Source organism: Nicotiana sylvestris, chromosome 6, assembly GCF_000393655.2.
Source record: "Nicotiana sylvestris chromosome 6, ASM39365v2, whole genome shotgun sequence".
In the NCBI taxonomy this organism is placed as follows: Eukaryota; Viridiplantae; Streptophyta; class Magnoliopsida; order Solanales; family Solanaceae; genus Nicotiana; species Nicotiana sylvestris.
The window spans coordinates 45,580,951-45,607,116 of record NC_091062.1 but is presented as its reverse complement, the minus strand read 5'-3'; the positions used below and the strand labels follow the sequence as shown (position 1 = coordinate 45,607,116).

Below are 26,166 nucleotides of genomic sequence, written 5' to 3'. Positions count from 1 at the left end.
AAATGACATAACAAGGAACTCGTAATGACCGTACCGAGTCCTGAAAGCAGTCTTCGGGATAGCTGGCTCCCGAATCTTCAACTGATGGTACCCTGAACGCAAGTCAATCTTAGAAAACACTTGTGCACCCTGTAGCTGGTCAAACAAATCATCAATACGAGGCAAATGATAATGGTTCTTCACTATAACTTTGTTCAACTGGCGATAATCAATGCACATATGCATGGAACCATCCTTCTTTTTCACAAACAAGACAAGAGCACACCAAGGTGATACACTGGGCCGAATAAAACCCTTATCAAGCAATTCCTGTAACTGATCCTTCAACTACTCCAACTAAGGAGGAGCCATATGATACGGAGGAATAGAAATGGGCTGAGTGACCCGTAATAGATCAATGCCAAAATCAATATCTCTATCGGGCGACATGCCCAGAAGGTCAGCTGGAAACACATTAAAAAACTCCCGTACTACTGGGACTGAATCAACTGAAGGGGTATCAATACTGACATCTCTCACATAAGCTAGATATGCGTCACACCCCTTCTCAACCATTTGCTGAGCCTTAAGGAAATAAATAACTCTACTGGGAGTGTGATTTAAAGCACCCATCCACTCAACACGCGGTACACCTGGCATAATCAGCGTCACAGTTTTGGAGTGACAATAAAGAATAGCATAATAGGATGACAACCAGTCCATGCCTAATATAATATCAAACTCTACCATACTGAGAAATAATAAATAGGCTATGGTCTCAAAACCACAACCAAACACAACCGATAAATGTAGTCCAGAACAAGAGAATCTCTCACATGAGTAGAAACATAAACATGGGAACTTAAAGAATCCTGAGATACACCCAAATGCGGAGCAAAATAAGAAGACACATAAGAATAAGTAGAGCTTGGATCGAATAGAACCGATGCATTTCTCTGACAAACCAGGACAATACCCGTGATAACAAAATCGGAGGCAATGACCTTAGTACGGGCAGGAAGGGCATAGTATCTGGTCTGGCCTCCCCCTCTAGGGGGACATCTACCTCCCCGACCTCCACCTCTGGCTGGCTGAGCAGGTGGGGTAGCAAGTGGTGCTGTAATAATAGCTTGAGAACTTTGCGGGGCACGCTGTGGATGAGAAGTTTGTGGAGGTGCAACCTTCCTAAGTCTGGGGCAATCCCTCACCATATGACGTGTGTCACCATACTCAAAACAAGATCTGCGAGGACGTGGCAGTTGTGACTGGCTCGGGCCATGTCTGCTAGACTGACCACCGAAAGCACCCCGTGCAGGAGGCACACTAGATACTGGAGGTGCATAATAAGGCTCCTGAGGCCTAGGAGGAGCTGGAATACCATTGGCTGCTGGAAGAGCTGAATGAACAGAGCGATTCATATAACCCTTACCATGATGACCTGTAGCTGGGGCACATGCACCAGAATAATGGCCTGACTCTCGAGACCTCTTGGCCTCCGTCTCCTCTCTATCCCTAGCAATCATACCCTCAATCCTCCTAGCAATGCTCACCACCCGCTGATACGAAATATCCATCTCCAACTCACAAGCCATGCTAGACCTGATGTTGGGAATAAGCCCCTCAATAAATTGGCGAACCCTCTCGCGGATAGTAGAAACCAAGGCTGGTGCATGCCTAGACAAGTTGGTGTAATGGACAGCATACTCTGAGATAGTCATAGCACCCAGGCACAAATGCTCAAACTCTGCGCGCCATGCATCCTCGAGGCTCTGAGGAACATACTCGCTTAGGAACATATCTGAAAAGTGAGTCCAAGTCAGGGAAGCTGCCTCATCCAGACTATCTAACTCATAAGTACGCCACCACTCATAGGTGGCTCCTCGAAGCTGGAAAGTAGTGAAAGAAACCCCGCTCGATACTGAAATACCCATGGTACGGAGAATACGGTGGAACTCATCTAGAAACCCTAGAGCATCATCCGATGATAGACCACTGAATACAGGAGGCTTATAATTCTTGAACCTCTCAAGCCTCCACTGCTCATCCTCGGAAGCCACTTCCCTATCCTCGGGCTGATCTTGAACTATGGGCTATACCGGAATAATCTCTGGAACCTGATGAACATGCACTCGCTGCTCAGGAATGTGGGCGGCGGGAGTCTGTGCTCCTCCCCCGGCCTGGGATGTAGCTGCAGCAAGGGGAAGCAACCCTGCCTGAGCCAAAGTGGTGTACATGCTCATGAACTGTGCCAGAGTCTCCTGAAGTGCTGGCGTGGTAGTAGCAATAGGCGTATTAGGTTCCTGGGCTCCGACTGGCACTGTTGGTGGCTCCTCGGTGGGAGCTCGAGCACGTCCTCGACCTCTACCCCGGCCCCTGCCTCTGATGGCTGCAGTAGGGGGCCCGAGTGCCTGATCATCTCAGGTATCACGTGTCCTCACCATCTATGAGAGAATAGAAGATAGAAGTTTAGAATTGTGACAACAAAAATCTCGCACGACAAGGAAATCAAATGAAGTAGAATTTTCCTAACAATTACATAGCCTCTCGTAGATAAGTACAGACGTCTCCGTACCGATTAGCAAGACTCTAATAAACAGGCTTGTGATTCATGACTCCTATGAACCTAGAGCTATGACATATACAATACAACTCTCGAACTAATAACATTTTTCCCAAAACCCGGAATCTCATGAAACCATAAGCTTTTGAATGTCTATAAGTATCTAACTCCAGAATGTCTAACAGAAGAAAATACAGAAGGGAAAATGTTTAAAGAGAGAATAGAGAGTGACTCCCCGGTCTGCGGATGCGGCAGACATACCTCGATGTCTCTGGAACAGTCGCCTCGCTTTAAGGGTGATAGGACTCAGTCGAAGTACCTGGATCTGCACATGATAAACATGCGCAGAATGGGCATGAGTACACCACAACGGTACTCAGTAAGTGTCAAGCCTAACCTCGGTCGGGTAGTGATGAGGAAGGTCAGGGCCCTACTGAGAGTAAATAAAATATAAGGTTCAACAGTGTAGAGCAAGACAATATAAATAAGTACAACAATAAAATTAACATAGGATAGAAAGAACAGCAGCAACTAATACAGAGGCCAAATAAACACAGAAATGAAATACAGCTCAACACAAAGATAACAACCGGGGATCTCCCAGGATACCATCTTGTAGTCCCAAATATAAATATCTAGTGGATCTCCCAGGATACTGTCCCATAGTCCAACTCATAATGCGAGAGGATCTCCCGGAATACCAATTCGTAGTCCCAAATGTCAATATTCAATGTAGGGGGAATCTTCCGGATGCAGTCCCTTAGTTCCAAATGTAAATGTGTAGGGGAATCTCCCGGAATACCGTTCCGTAGTCCCAAAGTAAACATACAAGGGGATCTCCCGGGATACCGTCCCGTAGTCCCAAAGTAAACACATAACAACAACAAGAAGAGTACACAGTTCAATTTCAGTTCCATACCAAGGTAAAATAGGCATTTCTAACCTAGCATGCTGCACGTAATCCAAATATGGTAGTTTGAGCAAGTAAGACAATTAAGTCAATTAGACATGCTTCCCTATGCTAACAACATGCTTAAATTGCAAGTAGTATAAACAGGAAAAGAAACATAATTGTAATTACTTAATGAAAACCGGATTTTTCAAAAATTAGCACAAGTACGCACTTGTCACCTCACGTACAAGGCATTTCAATTATCAATAATACCAAATCCTAAGGGGAAGGTCCCTCACACAAGGTTAGGCAAGCCACTTGCCTCAAACTAGCTTAAGTCAACCCGAAACCACTTCTTTTCCACGAGTACTCGACTCCAAATAGCCCAAATCTATTCAATTCAATTATATAATATAAATAATACTTCAAGTAACTGATTCTTCAAAGAAGTTCTAAGCTAATACGCAAAATTAGATAAAATGACCAAAACGCCCCTCAAGCCCACGTATTGGAATCGGGTAAAATTTATATTTCCAGAATCCTCATACCCACACGAGTTCATCCCAAAAGTACCAAAATTAGACCTCAAATGGTCCCTCAAAACATCAGTCAAATGTCTCTAATTAATCTAGCCCTAACCCCCAATTTACCACTGATTTTCCTTAATTTTTCATGCTTACAATGATAAAAATCACCTCAATAATGAGTTTAAGGACCAAATACCTTACCCCAATGAATTCCTCTGAAAATCTCCCTTGAAAATACTCCCCAGGGCCTTTTTCCGTTTGAAAAGAGGTAAAAATAACTCAAATTCACGAAGGTCATGGGACCGCACCTACGGTTCCGCTTTTGCGGAACAAGGGTCGCATCTGCGACAGATTTACTAAACTCAGATTCTGCACCTGTGACTTCCCATACGCAGATGCAGTGCCGCTTCTGAGGTAAATCTCTCGCTTCTGCAGCTCCTGCTGATTCCCCCTTTCCGCTTCTGCGATGATACTGCCGCTTCTCCGGCTACGCACTTGCAGGACCCAACAGTAGGTTCAGTTATGACAGAAGATCAGCAGCTGAAGCTGCTCAAACAACTCCCAATTCTTTCGACAACCGTCTGAAATCATCCTGAGGCCCCAAGGACCTCAACCAAAAGCACAAACAAGTCTAATACCACTGTCCAAACTTATACCAATCCTTAAAACACCTAAGACGACATCGAAATAATGAATCAACCACAAATTCAAGCCTAAGAACTCCAAAACTCTAAATTTACTCTTTTGATCAAAAATTCTATCAAACCTCATCTGAATGACCTGAAGTTTTGCACACACGTCACATTCAACACTATAGAGCTACTCCACCTTCTGAAATTCCATTCCGACCCTTGGATCTAAATCTCACTATCGAACCAGAAACTTCAAAATTTGTCTTTCGGCATTTAAAGTCTAAATTAGCTATGGACCTCCAAACTACAATCCGAACACGCTCAATAGCATCAAAACCCGAAATCGCCCAATGGAGCTAATAGAATCATCAGAATTCCATTCCGAAAACATCTTAATACTGTTCCGACTATGGTCAAATTTCCAAAACTTAAGCTCTCATTTAGGAACTAAGTGTCCCAAAACTCTCCGAAACTCCAAATAAACCCTCCCGACAACTCACAATAGCAGAAACAAACACAGGAAAAGCAGTTAATAGGGGATCAAGGCATAAATTCTTAATACGACCAACTAGGTCGTCACACTCATGATGCTGACTATTATCAAATCACTCAGTTCCTAATTCATGTTTAGTTTATCTTGTTCACCAGCCCATACTGATTTCTATTATCCTAGGGTCTAACTTTTCCTTCTGGTAATCATGTTAGAGTCACGAACTTATTTGTTTTTTGTTTTGAAATAAGGGTATGACTTTATGGCCTATATTTTCTTGTTGTCTCAAGGCCTGTGACTTCTCGTCTTTTCCTTCACTTGAATATAGACTCTATAATACTGTCATTTTTTAATCTTACTGTTGTCATCCATGTGTCACGTCTTACTCATAATGCTTCATTAATTCTTTTCTTATTTCCTGCTAACATTCATGTCTATCACTTGTTTTTGTAAACTTCAACAAGCTATTCCTTTGCTTTTAGCTCCCCTTTGCTCCATCCATTGGCTCTTTGGGTTGCTCAACGTCCTCTCTCTACTAGGGACGAGAGTCACACTAATGTAATATTTATCCCTTCCAGGCTTTCAGTGCCTATAATCTAAATTTTTTTTGATCATGCTAATACTCACATCTATTTGTAATATTCTAGAGTGCACCATCGGGTTGTCTCACAAGGAGATCCATTACCGCGTTTGCACTATCCTTCGGAAATGTCAACTAACTCTACGAATCCATCCACTACTTTAGGTTACTCTAACCCCAGCCGGATCCTAATATCCCGTCCTTTTCTTAGTCTACAGTTGTTAGCCCCCAATAAGGTATAACTGAGATGGATGTGGCCAATTATACATACATTGTTACTGTTGAGGGTACTCACAATGCTTATATTTTCTACAGGAACTGTAATACTGATAATATTCACTAAATGGGTGCCTCGTACCCTTCTTCACCTTTCTTCTTTTACTTGTGTCTCCCTCCTTATTCCCTTTTACTGTAAGAGTGGATATGCATTCTTGCCTTAGGGATCTTTATCAAGAAGCTTACACATCTTAGTATACTCATGATTTGCTGAATACCTCATATTCATCCATCATATGCATGATGCAAAAATTGAGTTCCTCTGACTCAAATCTCCCACAACTATATCTCTTATCAACCGTATTTCCGGATGTAGGTATCGTCTTATTAAGAATAAAATAAAATTTCGGAATTTGAATTCTTATAAGTGAGCTCTACCACACGATCTAGAGTAAGAAGAAAGAGTGACAATCTTAAATGCTCTGTAGCCTCCTGCTTATAAGTGTGGTGCACGATACACCTATAAACAAGACTCTACTAGACACGACTTGAAGACTCCCTAGGACAGAACTGCTCTGATATCACTTTTGTCACGCCTCGAACTTGGGGGAAGTGATCGGCACTCAGTGCCTCACCTAACCTTGCGTACCAACTTGCAACTAAGGGACTCTGAACATATGATGTCATACTTTGGCCATGGTCCACATTGCAAGACGTGTGCGAATGCTGACTAAATGTCAACATAAAACTGGGCCGACAAGGCCGTCATAATTATTACAGCTGACAAACCAACCAAATATACATACAAGGCATGAAAACCCAACATACTGCACTAACTGATAGGATATGTCTACAAGCCTCTACTGATGGATATACTGTGATCGGAATAGCTCTCCGACCTACTCATGACATATATACATATATATACAAGATGTACATAAGTCTCTAGACCCAGAAACTCCAAAAGGAATAGAGCTTACCGATCAAGCTGAACTCGCCCGTCTGTCTGTCTGAACCTGCACGCATGAAATGCAGCGCCCCCAAAAAAAGGGCGTCAGTACGAAATAATATACCGAGTATGTAAGGCAATATACTAAAAGCTGAAACTGAACTAATAGTATAATAACTGCAAGTAACTGGAAGTCAAAGATAATCTGAAGATATGCTTACCTACTGATACTGAGTCAGCTCTCTCAATATAGTAAGTAAAATAGTTGTCCGGCCCTATGAGGCTAGGTATATATATATATATATATTACTGGTCTGCCGTAGTAGGCTCACTCATAGGTGTTCGGTCATACTAGGCTCTGAATCTCAAACCAATTGGGCTCGCTCATAGGCGCTTGGCCACAGTAGGATCGGTATATAACTTACCATCTGATCATAGGTTGCCCAACAGAGGCCTGCCCATCAATTATAGCTCGATGGTAATAAAAATACTTTTAATGTTGTATATATGTAAACTCTCTGCTCTTTTGACCGGAAGAAGGAAATACTCAACTGAATATGCAGTCCCGATAAGAAGACTATGGTAACTTACAAAACTAGAAAAATATATGTAATTTGCGAGACTAGCAAAATATACGTAAATTCTGGGATACGAATTTTTCTCTATGCCTCGTTATCAAACTTGTGTAATTACGATATCATGCTAATAAAAAGTAAAAGCTTAGGCTTACCATACCTTGAGTAGGGAAAAATCTGTATAATATTCTTGGAAAAGATTATACCATGCTTCCTTAGAATCACAACTTTTGCATAATCAGACCTTGTATGAATATTCCAAAGAATTTTAACATTTCCATCTCTTCGTTCTTGGTTGCTGGATTTGATCTTTATATAAGATATCAAATCTAAATTCTTCAAAGAACATTTAATAAAAGTGAGATGTGATTTATGCCTTTTTGACATAATGGACCCATTTCCTAAAATAGTGTCTAATTCACGTTATAAGACTTTTGTCAAGTCTTCAAATCATGCCACATACATATTACTAATGCATGAGTCACCATGTCATTCAAGGAAAATCTTCCACGTTATGTCTTATCCAAAATATTTCCCTTATTAATTAGGTAATGTCCCGTTACCCGATAATTAATTAATTACCTACAAAATTAAGAATTATTCCTACTTACTTAAATATTACTCACTTTTCACATACCTTATACACCTTACTAGTATGGTCATGTGGTACCTTGTATTGTACTACTCCATAAATATTGGGTACTTTAGCTCGGGCCGTATTTTACCCCAAAATGTCAAAGTTGGACAAAATTCTTTTTCTTTGACTTGATCCCCCTTTCACCTTCACGAATTTACTAATCACTTGTGAAATAACATAATCCTTATAATCTACAAATAATCTTTTACTTGGACTGATGTCAATTACCTTACGACAAATTCAACGTACAATACTTCAGGGTGCAACATCGTCGTAACTTAATACTGCAAAGCGTAACATCACCGTAATGTAATACTGTTGGGTGCAACACTGTTGTAACTTAATACTGCGAAGTATACCATCATCATAATGTAATACGCTTCCCTCAAAAGGCCAACAAACTTTGACCATGTCCGATCCAAATCACAAGGCTTCGAGCTACAAAGCCTACAAGCTAAGAACCTTCCGAGGTGCTCGAACATCGCCGCTAACGACTTGAAATCGAGGTTCTTCCTGAACCGACGACGGGTCAGGAAAAATCATTTCCAAAAGACCTTAATGAGAGGAAAACAAAGCCTACAAAATGCCCAAGGGCAAAAGCGTAAGAGCTATTGTCGCCAACCAAACGAGCCTCCGGGCCACACACTAAAAAGTCGCAATGACCAATAGCTTAAGAGCCACTGTCGCCTTGAAAATTGAAAACTTGAGGATTAAAATGAGCTCGAGTCATAACCCGATTCGGAGACCGGATCCAAAATAGTTGACTTTATATGCCTAAGGGCGGGCCACATACGTAAAAGGTCGCTCCAACCCAAAGCTTAAAAGCCATTATTATCGACCCATGCAGGCACGAAAAAACTTGATAGTCAATTAAAGCTCGAGTTCCAAAATAGTTGAAACAACAAATGCCCAAGTGCAAGCAATATAAACCAGCCTGCCTGGTCGAAAGCAATGCAAAAAGAGATATAAAAGAGAAAAAGCTTCAAGTTTTCTCTTATTTACATACGCAAAAGGCGCGCTCTCTATCTACAAACATGCTCTACGAATATCAAATACAAAATGGAAAAGCGGCGAAATCTACACTCCGCTCCAAAAGGCTACAGCCTGCCAGCCCCCGATTTGCTCTCCGTGATGTAAGCGAGAAGAGACCGAGCATTGCGCTCATCCGACCTCGCTCGAACCAACTCCTCCGAGAGAACGAAGCACCTAGCGTCGATCTCCTCGAGTACCTCTCTTCGGGATCTGCAACGAACATATTCCTCGATCCTCTTCTCACGATCGAGGGCCCGCTTCAACTCTACTTGGGCATAAACGTCGTCCTTCATATGAATTTCCATCTCCTGATCATTCTTGGTTGACTTAATGCTACTTCAGCCCGGGCATCGATTATCTCAGCCCTGACCTTCGAGAGATTAGACTCGAGCTTACCGATCATATCGCTTGAACTATAGCATTGTAACGAGCCAAGCGGAGTTGGGCCTCGAAGGCGGGAACCTTGGCCAATGCGCTCCTCTCCTCTAATGCTTGAGCCTACACCTGATCCCTCAGTTCGTCGCAAGCATTCCTGACGCGGTCGGCTTTGCCCTTAAGGTGCTCCAAGGCCTCCGTCTTTTTCCGCAGCTAAGATATGCAAAAGGGTTAACCTTAAGGGTCAAAAATAACACAGCATGTACTACAAAAGGTTACCTACTCCATCAAATAGATCTCATAATTCGAGCTCCGATACGCCTCATATCACTAGTGCATCAACTCAACCTCCTTCTACTCGCTAAGGAGCCTAAGAGACTCACCCTCGTCCAGAGCTTTCCGAATCATGGCCCCATGACGGAGCAGCTCAGACTTGAGTCTATCGAAGGCGTGCAAAAGAAAAACTTGATAAAGAAAGGAAGACGCGAAATACAGAAGGACTGCGCCAAAACTCACCATGAAGTGAAGCAGACAGACTTTCTCGAAGGTAGAGCACACTCCTGTTGATCCTGCCCCTTCGGCCCTGGATGAACCAACCTCGGGAAAAGCATATTAACTTGGAGGAACCACCATTCTGGAATCAAACACTCCAGGAACATCAGGCTTAGGCGACGTCCTCTCCTCAAAGACGCGGGCCCGTTGAGCCCCATTTAAAGCTCAATCACACTGCAGGTGCAAATCCTGTTTATTGCCATCATCCCTCAGCCCGGAGTTCAGCGACTCCTTCCCTTCTCTGGAGGAGCACAACATCGCCCCAAGGAACCGCTCGATACCTACAGCGGCAAATCCGGTACAAAAAAAAGATGGAAATGTCATCTCAAATATACGAAGACCAAAGTAGGAGCAGCGTACACGCATACCCTGGTATTTCTCTTCCCAGCTGTTGCGGGACACAGCTTGCCATCTATGCTCGTCGCAAGTCAAATGGGTCGCCAGCTTCCGGACCCAGCCAGGCAGATCGAGAACTTCGCTCGGCATCCATGAAGTTGCTGCAAAAATGGAGGAGATGCAATTACTCAACCGGTGTTTGCTATAAGCAAATCTAAGGGAGCACGAGACACTCCACTCACATGCATAATTCCATCCCTAGGGATATGACATGAGCTCCACGGGGATAACGTCAGTCGTCCGGACCCGGACAAACCGACTGACCCACTCTTGATCCCCATCTTCTTCATCATCGACAACAAAGGGCATGGACGAATGGCACCGCAAGGTTAACAGGCCTCGGTGATGAAAGGGCCGGTACAACTTGACGAGGTGGTTGAGCGTGAATTCAAGCCCAACCTTCTCTGCAATGAACCTGCTCATCAGTGCCACTCGCCAAAATGATGGATGTATCTGTGCCAAAGTAACCCGATACTTCAAGCAAAAATCAAGCACGACCCTATCAAGGGGGGCAAATGCGAAAGGATACAGGTATATGCTTAAGAATCCATCAGTAGAGTCTGTAATACTCTCATCTGGGGAAAGCACCTACAACATTATCCCCTCACTCCATCCACAATATCTCCTCACCATCTCCAGATGTTCCTCTCTTATCTAAGACAGAGACTTCAGAGTGAACTCCTGCAGATCCCGAATGCTGGGAGTTGAACTCTCCCCTCCCCGCTGAGTCGACCCCAAAGTAGCTGCCATGGCTATGGTAGAATTGACAGATTGAAGCAAGGACGTGCGCTAATGCTTTCTGCACCTGAAGAGACGAAGGACCCGATGCCAAGGCGGAGGGATAACTATCCAAAATAATGAGATCTCCCAAAGAAGCGAAAACCACCCCACTTATATGTGGGAAACAACGACGACTCGCCTATCTAGAGTAAGCCCTGGGAGGCCAACAACCTCGGTACAGATCCTGGGGTAGTACCTGACCCCAAATGCATCCACCGATAAGAATTTAGATCTCAAAGAGTCAACTATATTGTCTCCAGTCTCGATGTAGTGCCCGACCTCGAGGATCTCCACCAAAAAATAAGTCAAACTTCGGGAAGCCTTCAACGCCATCATTTAACTCGAGGCGGTACCTGATCTCATGGATTTCCTTTCTAAAAAAAAAAATAAGCACGCGAAGCTTCGATTATGAAGGCTCTAAGGGGCTCGAGGCATCGCCTAAAGTAGAGGGAACCCCTCAATGGAAGTCTATCCACTATGCTTTAAAAAGCTATCTACATCAAGTTCAAAGCGAATCCCCAGGTACCCGAAGCTGACCATCACTCGGGATACCACTCTCGAAAGCTCCAAAACTCAGCGTACTATCTCCATGCAACTCGAAGGACTCGACAACCCGATTCTATCAGATCAATTCAAGCTTGATCTAGGGAATGACGATGAGCTTGGAAAAGTTCCATGTCAGTCGGCAGAGGATCAGAAAGAACGCTCGCATCCAAGTTAGATGTCATCGGCCAATAACAAAGGAAGACATTCAAAGTCCTCAAAGCACACAAGAACATACAATAATAGGGCAAAAATTGAAAATAGGACTCAAGGAAATATCTTTGTATTCATAAATATCCATGTACAACAGCCCTGGAAGGGTCCTTACATACAACTACAAAAGCCCGCAAGGGGTTCTTACACATAAAGGAAGAAACAAAAGGGTGCACATCCTCAGATGCCTCATACCGGCCTTCCACACTGATATCCCTAAATGACAAGACCAGAAGTAGGGAGGGATGAAAAAATGCCATATCTTTCCAATGGTCGAGGACCCTCGCTAGCCAAGAGGACCTCGGAGAGACAGCGGACCGGGCGAGCCTCGGTCTTGCTTGCACGGCAACTTCGAGTCCACTTTTTGGAATGTCGTGCCCCCTTTTTCTCACAAAATTGGGTTTATGACATTTGGGAGGACAACTCGTTCCCTTTTCGGAATTGGTTTTTTTTATTTGAAGAGTCTCCACCTAATGATTAACTACATTAGGATATTAGGAAGAATTTGTTTAGAAAAACCAGAGTTTGGGTAAGGGCTAGAAATTATCTCGAGTGGAAGGTGTTAGACATTTCTCAAGATCCACTAGTATGGTTCCCGGCCATGCTACAATTGTGACTTAAGTACAAACAGTAAATAAGCAAATAAGGGTTTCAAATATGAGGGGTTGTCACATTGTGATTGCAAATAAGTTAAAGTTTAAAGAAACAAGGAAGCTGAAATTTGAGAAAAAAGAGTTTTGAAAATTTGAAAGTAATAAAATAAACAAGTAAAAGGAGGGGGATCCTAGGTTTATAAATAATATGGATCACATCAATGCAATACCCGATAATCACTCCTCAGAAGAGGGGTTACACGTGGTATTAGCGCACCTGTCATCATATCCATATCTACCCTTTCCTACCCCGTTGGGGTATTAATCGCGGAATGATTTCGTTTACTTATTCCATGCTAGTACCCGCCCCAATCCTATTAGTCCCGGAGGCATTTGGGACTACTATTCCTAAAGGGAAGGGAGATTTGTGCTTTGTATGGTTTAAAAGGATAAAATTCTAAAGCGACAAATAAAAACACATAAGGCAGATATGGGAAACACATAACAATTTAAAAGGCTCAGACAGGCCTCCTCACTTAAAGACAAATTGTTTAGCATGTCTTGCAGATACTGGTTATGGTCTGAATTAAACTTAAACGTTAAGGAGGTAGACTAGCCTATTGCACATTTCAGATAAGAAACCGGAATCAGACCTGCCTGCTGGTTGGAATTAACAGAGTCTGATTCAATTAGCTAATTCGCCTTATAGCTTGCCTAGGTGAAACCTATAGGCATGATATCTAAATACGAGAGAAAGATACTGATTTCAGAAGCAGATTTATTAACAGCAGGAACATAAGTTCTGCAAGCGTTTAAGCAATGCTATTACTGATTTTAAACTTATAAGCAAGTTGAGGGATTCAGATTAGTTGCTTATTCCTATAGGCATGCTTTCTAAATGTGATTGATTTTAACCTTTATGAAAATGCAGAAATCCTATAGGCATGGCATCTAAAACGCTGATTTTTATTATTTAAGCCTATATATCGTTTAGCTAGTGATGGATACGTATGCAATATTCAGAAACCCTATAGACATGCTTTCTATATGATAGGCAAAATGAAGAATCCTATAGTCATGTTATCTATATGAGATGCAGAAATGCAAAAGCTATTGATATGATATATATGCAGAACTTATATGCAGGATTTCTAAGATGCAAAATTGCAGAAGTTTATAGACAGGATTTCTATATGAAAATGTAGAAGTGCAGAACCTAAAACAATATTTCTATATGAAAATGTAAAAGTGCAGAACCTAAAATAGGATTTCAAAGATGCTGAAATGCAGAACTTGCCATGATTTGCAGAAATAAAGACCTAATGAGCATGATATCTACCCTTATGCATACATGAGTACCCCTCCCCTTTTCACTATAAGCCCCCATGAGTTATTACAAATTATCACAGCCAGAATGAAGAAATGAAAGTAAAAATTATCATCAGAAAGCTAAAATCCCAACCAAGGAGAGCCTGATTCAGACTTCTGTCTGAAACATGAAGTAAACCAACTCCAAAGATCAAATTCCAAAGCCCTTCTCTTATTTGGGATGTGTCAGAGTTCCCTAAGAGTCTCAAGGGGACTCCAGGCAGTGCTTACACCCAAATATATTGCAGAATTCGATTATAGTGCAGTGTGGAAGGGTCGACCCTCAAATGTCCAAGTTCAGAGGGAGCTCAAGGTCCCAAATCAAGGCACATAGGAAGGAGCAGAACTTAGAATCTAAGAGAGAGTGCAAGTTCATAGAGGGGATTTTGGGGATGGCCAAGACATGCTGGTAGTCATACCCAGCAATTGGAAGTGCTGGCACACCCCTAACCAGCCTGTTGGCCACATTGTTTGGGAGTTAGGATCCATTAAAGAATCAGGTCCAGACATGAGCAGAATTTAGAAACTGTCATGCCTGAACCTTAACTCAAAACATATAAGGGAATAAGGGTATGGGGAATTCACACAGCAACAGATGCAAAAAGAACATCATATTCAATACAGAACATAAACATCAAAGTAGACAAAATTGTTGAAACTGTAAAGCAAACACATAGGGATGAAGCCAAAAGTTAAATTAGAACATACCAGTTTCAGGGAAATAAGAAGAGAAGAGCAGTAGTAAAGCCAAATTGTAAACACACAGCCAGAAGATTTCAGAATAGAGTAGAGTGTTGAATTGAGAATGTAGGAGTATCGAAATTGAAAGTGTTCAATAAGTGTTGAACTCAAGGTCTTAAAGAGTATTAAATTCGAAGTCCCCAAAAAGTGCAGAAGGATCGTGCCCTTTATAGTGCAGAAAGCAAGTAGAAATAGGTAAGAGAATAATTTAGAAATTAATCACATAAGGTCTCCCTTCAATTAAGGGATTCTGATTTCAAACGGCAAGATAATTAAGGAAAGAGTTTGATCAAAATATTTTCCAAAGTAGTACAAGAAGGGCAGATTCACAGAAATTATTTAAGGAAAGAGTTTGATATCAACACGGTTTGTGCAAATAAGGAAAGGCAATCAATCAACATTTAGTAAAAATTAGAAATTGATTTTTGGTATGAAAAAATCCAACCAGAAAAGTTGAAGAAAGGTTTAATTAAAGAAATCAGTAACAATCAATCGATTCTTATTAAAAGGAATTCTGAATTAATCACAAATTAGCAAAACCTTTTTTGAAGGAAGAATTCATCATATATAAAGTGCACAAACATGTGAATCAAGAAATAGTTGTCATGCTAATTAGAAAAGCCTAACATAGAAAAGTTCAGAGTCAAAGAAGTTCGAGTTCAGTACAAAGACTCAAAACGAGTCTGAGAAACCTAGAGTTCCAAAATAGAACCATAGTCTCAAACACAAGATCGAAACTCGCCAAAACCCCCAAACCCTAGGGTTTTCAACTCGAGTCAGATACAGAGAAAAGAAGACAAATAACAGAAACAGGCTCAGAGGTCTTTTTCGGAGACTTATGAGAAAAAAACAGATGTAATAGCATGTTTTAAACAACAAAGTGAGAAAGCTGATTTGAAGCATGAACACGTTTTAAGAAAGCTTGGAACTTAAACAAGTTTCAGAAGAGAAACGAGATAGTATATCACTTAAGAGAACAGTAGAGGAAGCATGTTTAACAAAGAACTCAAATAAAGTCAAGAAGAAGGCAACTAAAGACCTAAAAGCTTAGTAGAAAATTTAGTAAAGGAACATAGGGGTAAACAAACACATAAGATAAACATGTGAAAGCATGATATAGAAACCAGTAGAAGAAAGAACGGAGCACAATAGAAGAACATGCAAAATAAGGCAAACATAAAGATACATGAGAAGAACATGCTAGGTAGGAAAAGAAAACATACAAACATAGCATAGAGAGATACACACAAATAAAAGAAGAGGAAGATGAAGAGAAACATTTCGAAAAATTTTCAGAAACCCTAAATCGAAGAGAAACAAATTTTGAAAGAAAAAATTGGGGAAAACGTTTTAAAACTCCAGTAGAGCACAGATATAGCATAGATTTAAGAAAACAACCAGATAAAAACCTCCAATGGCTAGGGTTTCAGAGAAACCCTAGAAATGAGAAAGGCTTGGAAGAAAAGTCCGATCTTGAGTCGGATGAGTTAGAACCAGGCTCGAAATGCTTTAGATGTGCTGGAGCAAGGTCGGAGAGGCTTCAAAACCATGGATCTGAGAGGATCTGAACGGACACCACTGAGATCAGACCTCAAAGCTTCAAACCCCAAACATTTGAGAGTGGAGGGAGGTGAGTACATGCCATCAATGGCCTAAGAAGCCATGGATTCCGGTGAGGTTGTTGTTGGAGAGGATGAGAGAGGCTAGGGTTCCAGGAACCTTCGAGAGAGTTTGAGAGAGGGAGAGTATTCAACGGAGGCCAACTGATTGAAATTAGGGGATTAGGTTAGGGTTAGGGAATTAAAAAGGCAAGGGACGATCGTGGCCGTTGATCAAAATGACCAATGGCCTGGATTGAAAGAAGGACCGGGCGGGTTAATTGGTTGGGTCGGGGGTCGGGTTAAAATTGAAATTGGACCGGTCGAATTGGGGTCAAGATTGGGTGAATTGGAGGGTCAATTTTGGCTATAATTGAAACAAATTGGGGTTATATATTAAATAGCCATTTTCCCTTTTATTTTGCAGAAAATAGTAAAAATGATTTTGAAAAAAATTAAAAGCACTGGATTAGTTAATAACACATAAATATTAATTTAAAAATATTGGAACCAATTTTATAATTATAAAAATGCTATTAAATCTTAAAGTAGGCTAGAATTGCAATTATATGCAATTTAGCTTTAAAAATACCAAATAAATTTTTAAAAATATATAAAAATTACTTTAACTATATTTTGGTATAATATGGGAATAAAATTAATTATTCACCAAAGTTGATGACCTTGGGAGTAATTATTGATTTTATACTGCTAAAATGGACAATAAATTGGTTTTAAAAATCTTTTAAAAATTGGGAAAAATACTAAAACACTTGGGCATGCTTATATATGCATACATATGTTATTTTGAAAGTATTTTTTTATATATGAAAAATATACATGGAAAATTGGGTATCAACAGCTGCCCCTCTTTACCCGGAAAGGATGAAAAAGTTGTCGGGTAAAGATATAATGGCCAATTATGACCGAACTAAACGACTTGAAGAATTTGACCGTGCTCTGGTTCCTGAGCTACCTACATATCCCTGGTCTTATAGGAATCAGGCCATATGTAGTTCAGGATCCATCGGCGGAATATGCTGACGGAGATTTTTTCAAGAACGGACGAGATATTCTGGTTGGGGTGGATGATTATAGTCTAGTAGGGCTGCGGGAACTGGAGAGGGGTTGTTCCTGCTGAGACGGCTATTGCTAGCCGATTTACCTGCAAATGAGCAATACAAACATATATTGTGCATAATTTTAAACGTGATGCAAGTTCCCGTTGGACCATGAATGTTGTCTTTGTCGGTTAAGATGACGTCCTCAGACCATGACGTCCTAGGCCATGAAGAATATAATAAAGGATTCGTAGGCCATGAAATGATACTCTCGGGCTATGAGGATGATGCCTCCGAGCTATGATGCCTTTGAATAATGATATGCAAAAGATAAAATGGGGTCCCCAAGCCATGGCATGGCGTTCTCGGGCTATGAAAATGGTGCCTCTGAACAGTGATGCCTTCGGACAATTTGGCGATCTTTCAGCCCATGAGATGCAGAAGGAGGCGATCTTTCAGCCAATGCAAAAATGTAAATGAGGTAGCGGTATTTTAGCTGATACAAGATGTAAATAGAAAGTGGCGATATTTCAGCCATGCAAGAAAAATAAAAGTGGCGATATTTCAGCCATGCAAGATGTAAATAGAAAGTGGCGATATTTCAGCCATGCAAGAAAAATAAAAGTGGCGATATTTCAGCCGTGCAAGATGTTGATGAAGGTGGTGATCTTTCAGCCATGCGTGACATAAATAAAGTGGCGATATTTCAGCCACACGAGGCATACATAAAGCAGCGATATTTCAGCCATGCAGGTGGAGACATGGCTTAGTCTCGAAAGCCAGAGTGGTAGCCTTATGCAATGCAAGAAATGCAGGTGGAGACAGAGCTTAGTCCTGGAAGGCAGAATTGTAGCCTTATGCAATGCAAGAAATGCAGATGGAGACGGAGCTTAGTCTCGGAAGGCAGAATGGTAACCTTATGCAATGCAGCGAAATGCAGATGGAGGTAGAGCTTAACCTCGGAAGGCAGAATGGTAGCCTTATGCAATGCAGGAAATGCAGATGGAGATAGAGCTTAGTCTCGGAAGGCAGAATGGTAGCCTTATACAATGCAGTGAAATGCAGATGGAGGTAGAGCTTAACCTCAGAAGGCAGAATGGTATCCTTATGCAATGAAGAGAATGTAGATGGAGGTAGAGCTTAACCTCGGAAGGCAGAATGATAGCCTTATGCAATGCAGAGAATGTAGATGGAGGTAGAGCTTAACCTCGGAAGGCAGAATGGTAGCCTTATGTAATGCAGAGAATGCAGATGGAGGTAGAGCCTAACCTCGGAAGGCAGAATGGTAGCCTTATGCAGGAAGTAAAAATGGCAAATGGCAATAGAGTTTTCTTAGCTGATAGCAGATTGCGGTATCATGATTGCTGGGGATATTGTGCCTGTTGGGGACACTGTTGTGTGGATAGCAGTTGCGGGCAGGTGCAACAGTTTAAAGAGTTGTATTCCTGAACTTTGTGAGTGAGCGTATAGTACATTTGATGATTTTGCAACTCAAGTGCCTGTATCCAAAGAAAAATCATGAGTTTGTAGAGGGGGAAAAGTTAGTTCGTATCCCTGCTGGCTTTGCTTGACCTGCTCTGCTTTGATCTGGCGATACTGTACGTATCATTGGGGTAGCGTTGCTAAACAAGTCAATTTTAGTAATGAACATGCATGATTTAGTAAAAGCATAATATGAGTGCATAATTAAGAATAAATATTTTTTAGATGAACTGACGACTGCGACATGGTTCAAGACATTGCAACTTCGCTTGCTCCGGAATTTTGAGGATCCTCCTCAAAATTCTTCTCCAGTTTACTGGGTTGATACTTCTGACAGTTGTTAATTATAAATGGCTGGAATCGACTTCGAAATTTTGAGGGTCCTCCTCAAAATTCTGCCCTAGTTTCCAATAGTGGGGGAAATGGAAAATTTATTGAATTGTGACCGAACCCATAGGGCTTCCTACGTATCCCCTCTTAAATGGGAATCAGGTCAGGCATAATGCAAATTACATCATAAAAGAAAGCGTAGAGGTTACACATAGTATCGCTTGACTGCGTCTAAATTGATCGGCTTCGGCCAAACTTCTCCATCCATTTCTGCAAGTATGAGGGCTCCTCCTGTCAGAACCCGGTGAACCATGTACGGACCCTGCCAGTTGGGAGAGAATTTCCCTTTGGCTTCCTCTTGATGCGGAAAAGTTTTCTTTAACACCAGTTGCCCCTATGTGAATTGTCTCGGCTTGACTCTTTTGTTGAAGGATCTGGACATTCTGTTCTGATAGAGCTGACCGTGGAAAACTGCATTCATTCCCTTTTCGTCTATAAGAGCTAGTTAGTCGTAATAACTCTTTACCCATTCTGCGTCGTCGAGCTCTACTTCCTGTATGATCCTTAAGGAAGGAATTTCTACCTCAGCGGGTATGACTGCTTCTGTACCATATACCAACATGTAGGGAGTTGCCCCAATTGATGTGCGGACTATGGTGCAGTATCCCAATAAAGCAAATGAGAGCTTCTCGTGCTACTGCTTATGCTTCTCTATCATATTCCTTAGTATCTTCTTGATATTCTTGTTGGCAGCTTTTATGACTCCATTCATCTGAGGTCTGTAAGTTGTAGAATTCTTGTGTTTGATTTTGAAGGTTTTACACGTGGATTTCATCAAATCACAGTTGAGGTTAGAGCCATTATCAGTAATGATTGACTATGGAATTCCGAACCGACACATGATGCGGTCGCGCACAAAGTCTGCCATAACTCTCTTAGTCACTGCTTTGTATGATGTTGCGTCAACCCATTTGGTGAAATAATAAATTGCCACTAGAATGAACCTCTATCCGTTTGATATGGTGGGCTCGATAGGTCCGATGACATCCATTCCCCACGGCGTAATGAAGGCCGTTTTCTCAGCATCTTCTTCATCCATCCAGATTAGATGATACCCAGCATAACAATCAACAAACGACTGCAACTCTTTCTTGGCGCAGTTATCAATTAGAATGTGTATGTTTGGTAGGGGGAAGTCATCTTTGGGACTGGCTCGGTTGAGGTCCCGATAGTCGACATAGACTCTGACCTTCCTGTCCTTATTTGGTACTGGCACGATATTGGCTAACCATGTTGTATACTCTACAACTCTTAGAACCTTAGATTTGACTTACTTGGTGACTTCTTCCTTGATTTTCAAACTCATGTCAGGCTTGAACTTCCCGAGCTTCTGCTTTACCGGTGGGCATGTCGGATCAGTTGGAAGCTTGTGCGCCACAATAGATGTATTCAAACCAGTCATGTTGTCATAGGACCAGGCAAATACATTCTCATATTCCTTCAGAAATTCTGTGTATTCTTCCTCTTCTGACGGTGACAAATAAACGCTGATCCGAGTTTCTTTGACATTTTCTGCATCTCCTAGGTTAACAATCTCGGTCTCGTCTAGGTTGGACTTAGGTCTGTTCTCAAAATCCTCAACCTCTTTAACAACCTCTTCTGGTATATCATCTTCCTCTGAGTCCATTTGTCGTGTTGTCTCGTTACATGTCACAGTCATTGGTTCATCAAGATAAGTAATACTAATACTGTAAATAAAGTAAATGAGAGAAAGTAATAAGAGTAAGATTCATAAGAAAAATCGAAATGCTTTGAAAAATTCCATAATTGTTTTGAACATTGAAGATCTTATTGCGAAATTAAAAGGCAAAAGGAAAGTCAACTAGTAAAAAATGAAAAATAGTGCATGATGCTTGTTCAGCCTTGCTACCCTGAGGCTTTCCGGGATCTGGTGGTTCTGATGGACCAATTGTTGAGGCGTACTCCTCGGCTCACGTATTGTATGGAAGGGCCTTCCTCCCCCTCCTCCTAAAAAATGACACAGCAATCCATGTCATCCTCTTCCAAAAACAAATCCCTCATCGTTGTCAGTGCTTCCTCTTCTTTTGACCCATATATAACATCAGCTGGCTGGAAAATCTGCTCCAAGAGAGGTATCAGATGCTCTAGTGGATAATAAGGCCCGTGCCATGGTGGTGACCATTCATTGAACTCTTTCCAGGTGTACTCGTATCGCAGACCGAAGGTGGTACCATGTTTCTTCAGCTTGACAGCCTTAGCGATTCCTTAGAGGTTCTTGCCAAGTCCCTTGCCTGGCTCATATTCGCACCAGTTCAATATGCTTCCGATTTTGTTTTCCCACCATTTATCCTTGTCAACGACGTTGACTCACTCGTTGTGGTGATAGGTTTCTCCGCCTATCTTCCTTTTCCTTCCGATCGCTGGGATGGTCTGGCGACTGTATATGGGATTGCTACCGTCGTCTTGGATGATCACCTCTTGGTGATTCCACTCAAATTTCACTTCCTGATGTAGGGTTGATGCTACAGCTCCACCGACATGAATCCATGGTCATACCAAGAGCAAGTTGTAAGATGCCGGCATGTCTATTGCTTGAAAGTCGACATTAAACCAAGTAGTCCCCATCTGTAAACACAGGCTGATTTCCCCAATATTGGACCTTTGGGAACCGTCGAAGGCTTTGACGTTAATGGCCCTGTCTTTGATCTCATGCAGCCCTTTCACTAATGTTCTGAGTGTTACCAATGGACAAATGTTGAGGCTGGACCCTCCATCGATCAGGACTCTGGTGATAAAATAATCCTCGCATTGCACAGTGATGTGCAACGCCTTGTTGTGGCTCAGCCCTTCTGGTTGCAACTTATCTTCATGGAATGTGATCTTGTGACTCTCCAAAACCTACCCCACCATGTTTGCCATCTCTCCTCCAGTGATGTTGCTCGGTACATATGCCTCACTCAGTACTTTTAACAGAACATTCTTATGTGCATCGGAACTTTGTAGCAAAGCTAGGATAGAGATCTGTGCCGGTGTTTTGTTCAGTTGAGCAATGACTGAATGCTCTTTGGCTTGTATCTTCCTCCAGAGGTTGTCGGGCCGTCCAGGGGCCTGCTTACTCGACTCAGCTAAATGCTCTAGAGTATAAAGCCCGCCGGTTCTTGTCATGCCCTGTGCCGCAACTGTTTCCCAAATTTAGCTTTCCCTTTCCTTCTTGCCTCGGCTGTGTAATCCAAAGGGATGGCCTTTGTGTGGAACGGTGTCATTGCTACAGGGATGGGCACCCTTGCTTTGGAAGGTAATACATCAACCTCAAATGGTACATGTGCCTTTGGGGACCCAAACTCAACCTCAATTGGTGTTGGCGTCTTTGCAGGGGGTGGTGCTTCAAACTCAAGTGGTACAGACATATTCACCTCGGTGTCCCCAGAAGGCTGAATCTGGACCACAATCAGGTTAAGGGTGACTGTTGATTTCTTTGGCTCATCACCTTCTGCGATTAATCTGATCGATCCTTTGGGGTCCAAATCATCCTCTATCTCAATCATGTGAACGCCTCCACCCTTATGGTATGGTAGAGGGTTTTTGCGGACGTTCGGAGCAGGCTCTTTTGCCACGATGATCTTGTTGTCAATCAAAGCTTGGATCTTATCCTTCAGAGAGTGGCACTCATCAATGGTATGCCCTTTCATGCCGGAATGGTATGCACAAGTTTTGTTTAGGTTGACCAATTGGGAGGGGTTTTCGGGGGTTATGACAGGGATTGGGGTGATATAACCAGTAGCTTTGAGACTTTCATATAGCTGGTCAATTGGTTCGGCAATGGCGGTATACTGTTTGGGAGGTCTGCGGTCAAAATTTGGTCTGGGTCTAGGAAAGTTTTGGCGAGGGGGAGGTGATTGATAGTGGGCTTGTTGGGTGTTGTAGGCTTGGTAGACGTGTGCGGGTTGGGAGTATCTGGGTGAAGTAGGTTGATATGTGAGTGGTGGAGGTGATTGGTAAGTAGGTGGTGGAGCTTGGTAAGAGGGCGAGGTTGCTTGGTAATTTGGGGTAGGTTGATATGTGAGTGGAGGCATTAGGTAGGCTTGGTATTTGATAGGGGATTTGGTTCTCTGTGCAACCATCACGACGCTCACGTCCCTTTTCTTGGACGTGCCACCAGACTGTAGAGCCTTGTTGGTAGCCTGCAAAGCTTCAAGGTTTGTGACCATGCCACTTTTGATACCTTCCTCGATCCTCTCCCCCAGCTTGATGATGTTAGAAAATTTCTGGCTTTCAATCAGCATCAACCTTTCATAGTACTATGGGTCTTGAGCTCGAACGAAAAACATGTTCATTTGTGCTTCTTCTAAATCCGGTCTGACCTTATCAGTTTCTAATCTCCAACGAGTGGCATACTCATGGAAAGTCTCCGTAGGTTTATTCTTTAGGTTCTATATGTAGAACACATCTGGCGCATTCTCTGTGTTGAAGCTGAACATGTCCATGAAATTGGACGCCATACTTACCCAATTCAACCACTTTTTCGGGTCTTGGCTAATGTACCAAGACAGAGCATCTCCTTTCAGACTTCTCATAAAAAGCTTTATGTGAATCTTTTCGTCCTTCCCTACTCCGACCAGCTTGTCGCAGTATGTCCTTAAATGGACTCTGGGATCCCCTGTGCCATCAAACATTTCGAACTTAGGAGGTTTGTACCCCTCGGGCATTCCGACATCTGGTTGTATGCAGAGGTCTTCATAGTTCAATCCCTCGATTCTCTTGCTTCCTTCAACACCCTGAACTCGGCTAGTCAACTTCTTCAGTTCTACGGCCAGGTTCCTGATAAAGGAGTCTTTGTCATCAGACTCAGGTGTGTTTGAGACGGGTTGAATGGAGTGTGGTATGGTTTCCACATAGATGGAAGTGTTATGGTGAGTGTGGAGATGATCATTTGCAGAGTTCAGTGGTTTAGGGATGAGTAGCGAGGTGTTGTTGGAAGTGTGGCAAGTGTTACAGTGGTGATGGGGAGCATGATGGTGTTCGTGGTTTCGGGATGTTTAGTACAGGTGTGGGGTTTTGAGTGTTAGGAAAGTTGACATCTGGGGTGGTGAGGGAAAACGACAAGCTTGCCAAATTTCGGATTTGATCAAGTTCCTCTTGGAATTTCTGCAGTTTCTGCTCGAGTTGGGATGCACCTTCTTTGGAGACATGAGTACCCTGAGTGATTTATACCCGTTCAACCGAGTTTTCCTTTCTGATGTTGCTCAAATCTTCCATTTTTCCTTTTTCCTGTTTCTGACGGGACTAGGAGGAGGAGTGGGTGGAGGGCCCTTGGATCTTATGGAGTATGATGACGATACCAGAGTGCACAGACTAACCTTTGGGGAGGGGAATAAAACAAAAGTAAAAACAAAAAGGTAGCAAGTTAGTGCAGATTATAAGGAAAAGATGTTGCGATATTTAAACACATAGTGCGAGAATATAAACCGTGTCCTAATTTGGGAGCCTCGTTGTGCCCGATGTAGGCCTAGCGACAAGTTGATTTGGAGAACTTAGAATGCTAAATGCCTCATTTTATTGATAAAAAGCAGACGAATCCTAAAACGACACTAAATAACAAGGAATAAAATGTCACTAGTGGCGATTGGCCTTATTACATTTCATAAAGTAAAAGAAAACTCCTATCTATTTGGTCCCAGAAGAACCTTCCTCAGGTTGAATGCTCTCGTTAATCAAATCCTCCAGCTCGTGTAGGTTCACTAGTAGAAATGCCTTTGCCACATGTTCTCCTTCATTTCCTTCAGCGTTCTGGCAGTCGGTGACTCTCTTCCTCACTTTACCTTCTAATTCCAGCAGACTGTACTCCAGATATTCAAACTTTTTACTAGCTTTGGCGACCCTCTCTTTACACTCGTTGATTTAGTCATTTGATGGAAGAATCCTCCAGCAGTCCAGCAAGAGTGAGGGTATGCTAACCATACCGAAGTTGGGGACCTCGTGCCTCATGTTTTTGCAAGACAAAAAGGTTAGGCCCTTACCCTCACCAGACTCGACTATTAAGTACCAATAATTGGCATAAGAAACATTTAGTTCTCCAAATAAATGCACAGAACGTGGTAATGTCCATTTGGGTTCCAAGGAAACAAGTGGACTTTGGACAAGGCTATCTTAAAGAGCCATTATGTGGACAACATAACTGACTCGGCTAGGTTTTGACAGTGATGCATGCACAATTAAACAGAGTAGGATTTCTATGGGATATTGGACTAGTACCCTTGAGCGGACAACTCAAGAGGGAAAGGCACGGAACCGTCGACTACACCGTTGATTGACTGGTTTTACCGCAAATACGCCTTTGCCAAATTTAGGGGATAATAATATCGGAAGGGCGCAACCACTCATTATAAGCGTTGCTATGGCATTTTGTTTGGCACGAGTGGAGTATGATGTTGAATATGCAGTTACAATAATTAAACAAATTGTCAGGTATTTGCACATTCATAAGGTAATAATTACAATAATTGCTCAAAATTACAACAGTATCAAAGGAAAGCGGTAAAAGAAAGCATTAAGAGAAATAAAGAGAAGAAATGAAGAGCCAAGTCAGTTTTCGAAGTAGGAGAGAAAAATAAATACTTAAAGGCATTAAAGACATTCAAGGAAGCATAAAGTCACAAATAGCATGAAATGGTAAAAGCCTTAAAGAAATCCCCAGCAGAGTCCTCATGCTGTCGTGCCCCCTTTTTCTCGTGAAATCAGGTTTATGACATTTGGGAGGACAACTCGTTCCCTTTTGGGAATTGGGTTTTTTGATTTGAAGAGTCGCCACCTAATGATTAAGTGCATTAGGACACTAGGAAGAATTTGTTTAGAAAAACCAGAGTTTGGGTAAGGGCTAGAAATTATCTCAATGGGAAGGTGTTAGGCATCCCTCAAGATCCACTAGTGTGGTTCCCGGTCATGCTACAATTGTGACTTAAGTACAAACAATAAATAAGCAAACAAGGGTTTCAAATATGAGGGGTTGTCACATTGTGATTGCAAATAAATTAAGTTTGAAGAAAC

The 26,166-nt window shown here is 42.1% G+C and overlaps 1 protein-coding gene across 1 annotated transcript; it reads right to left on the bottom strand.

The window, feature by feature from the left end:
• Nucleotides 1–749: 749 nt before the first annotated feature.
• Nucleotides 750–1,697, bottom strand: LOC138870552 (uncharacterized). The gene is made up of 2 exons (XM_070148368.1): nt 1,358–1,697; nt 750–1,309 (listed from the first exon to the last, which is right to left on the bottom strand). Exons 1-2 carry the CDS (start codon nt 1,695–1,697, stop codon nt 750–752), a joined length of 900 nt encoding a protein of 299 aa, XP_070004469.1.
• Nucleotides 1,698–26,166: the final 24,469 nt, after the last annotated feature.

Bases quoted from the DNA above. Each gene is read 5' to 3' on its own strand.
- LOC138870552 (XM_070148368.1), bottom strand. From the start codon at position 1,697: ATGACTATCTCAGAGTATGCTGTCCATTACACCAACTTGTCTAGGCAT. The intron at 1,310-1,357 runs GTATTCCAGCTC...ATGCACCTCCAG, and splicing joins AGCTCTTCCAGCAGCCAATG to TATCTAGTGTGCCTCCTGCA.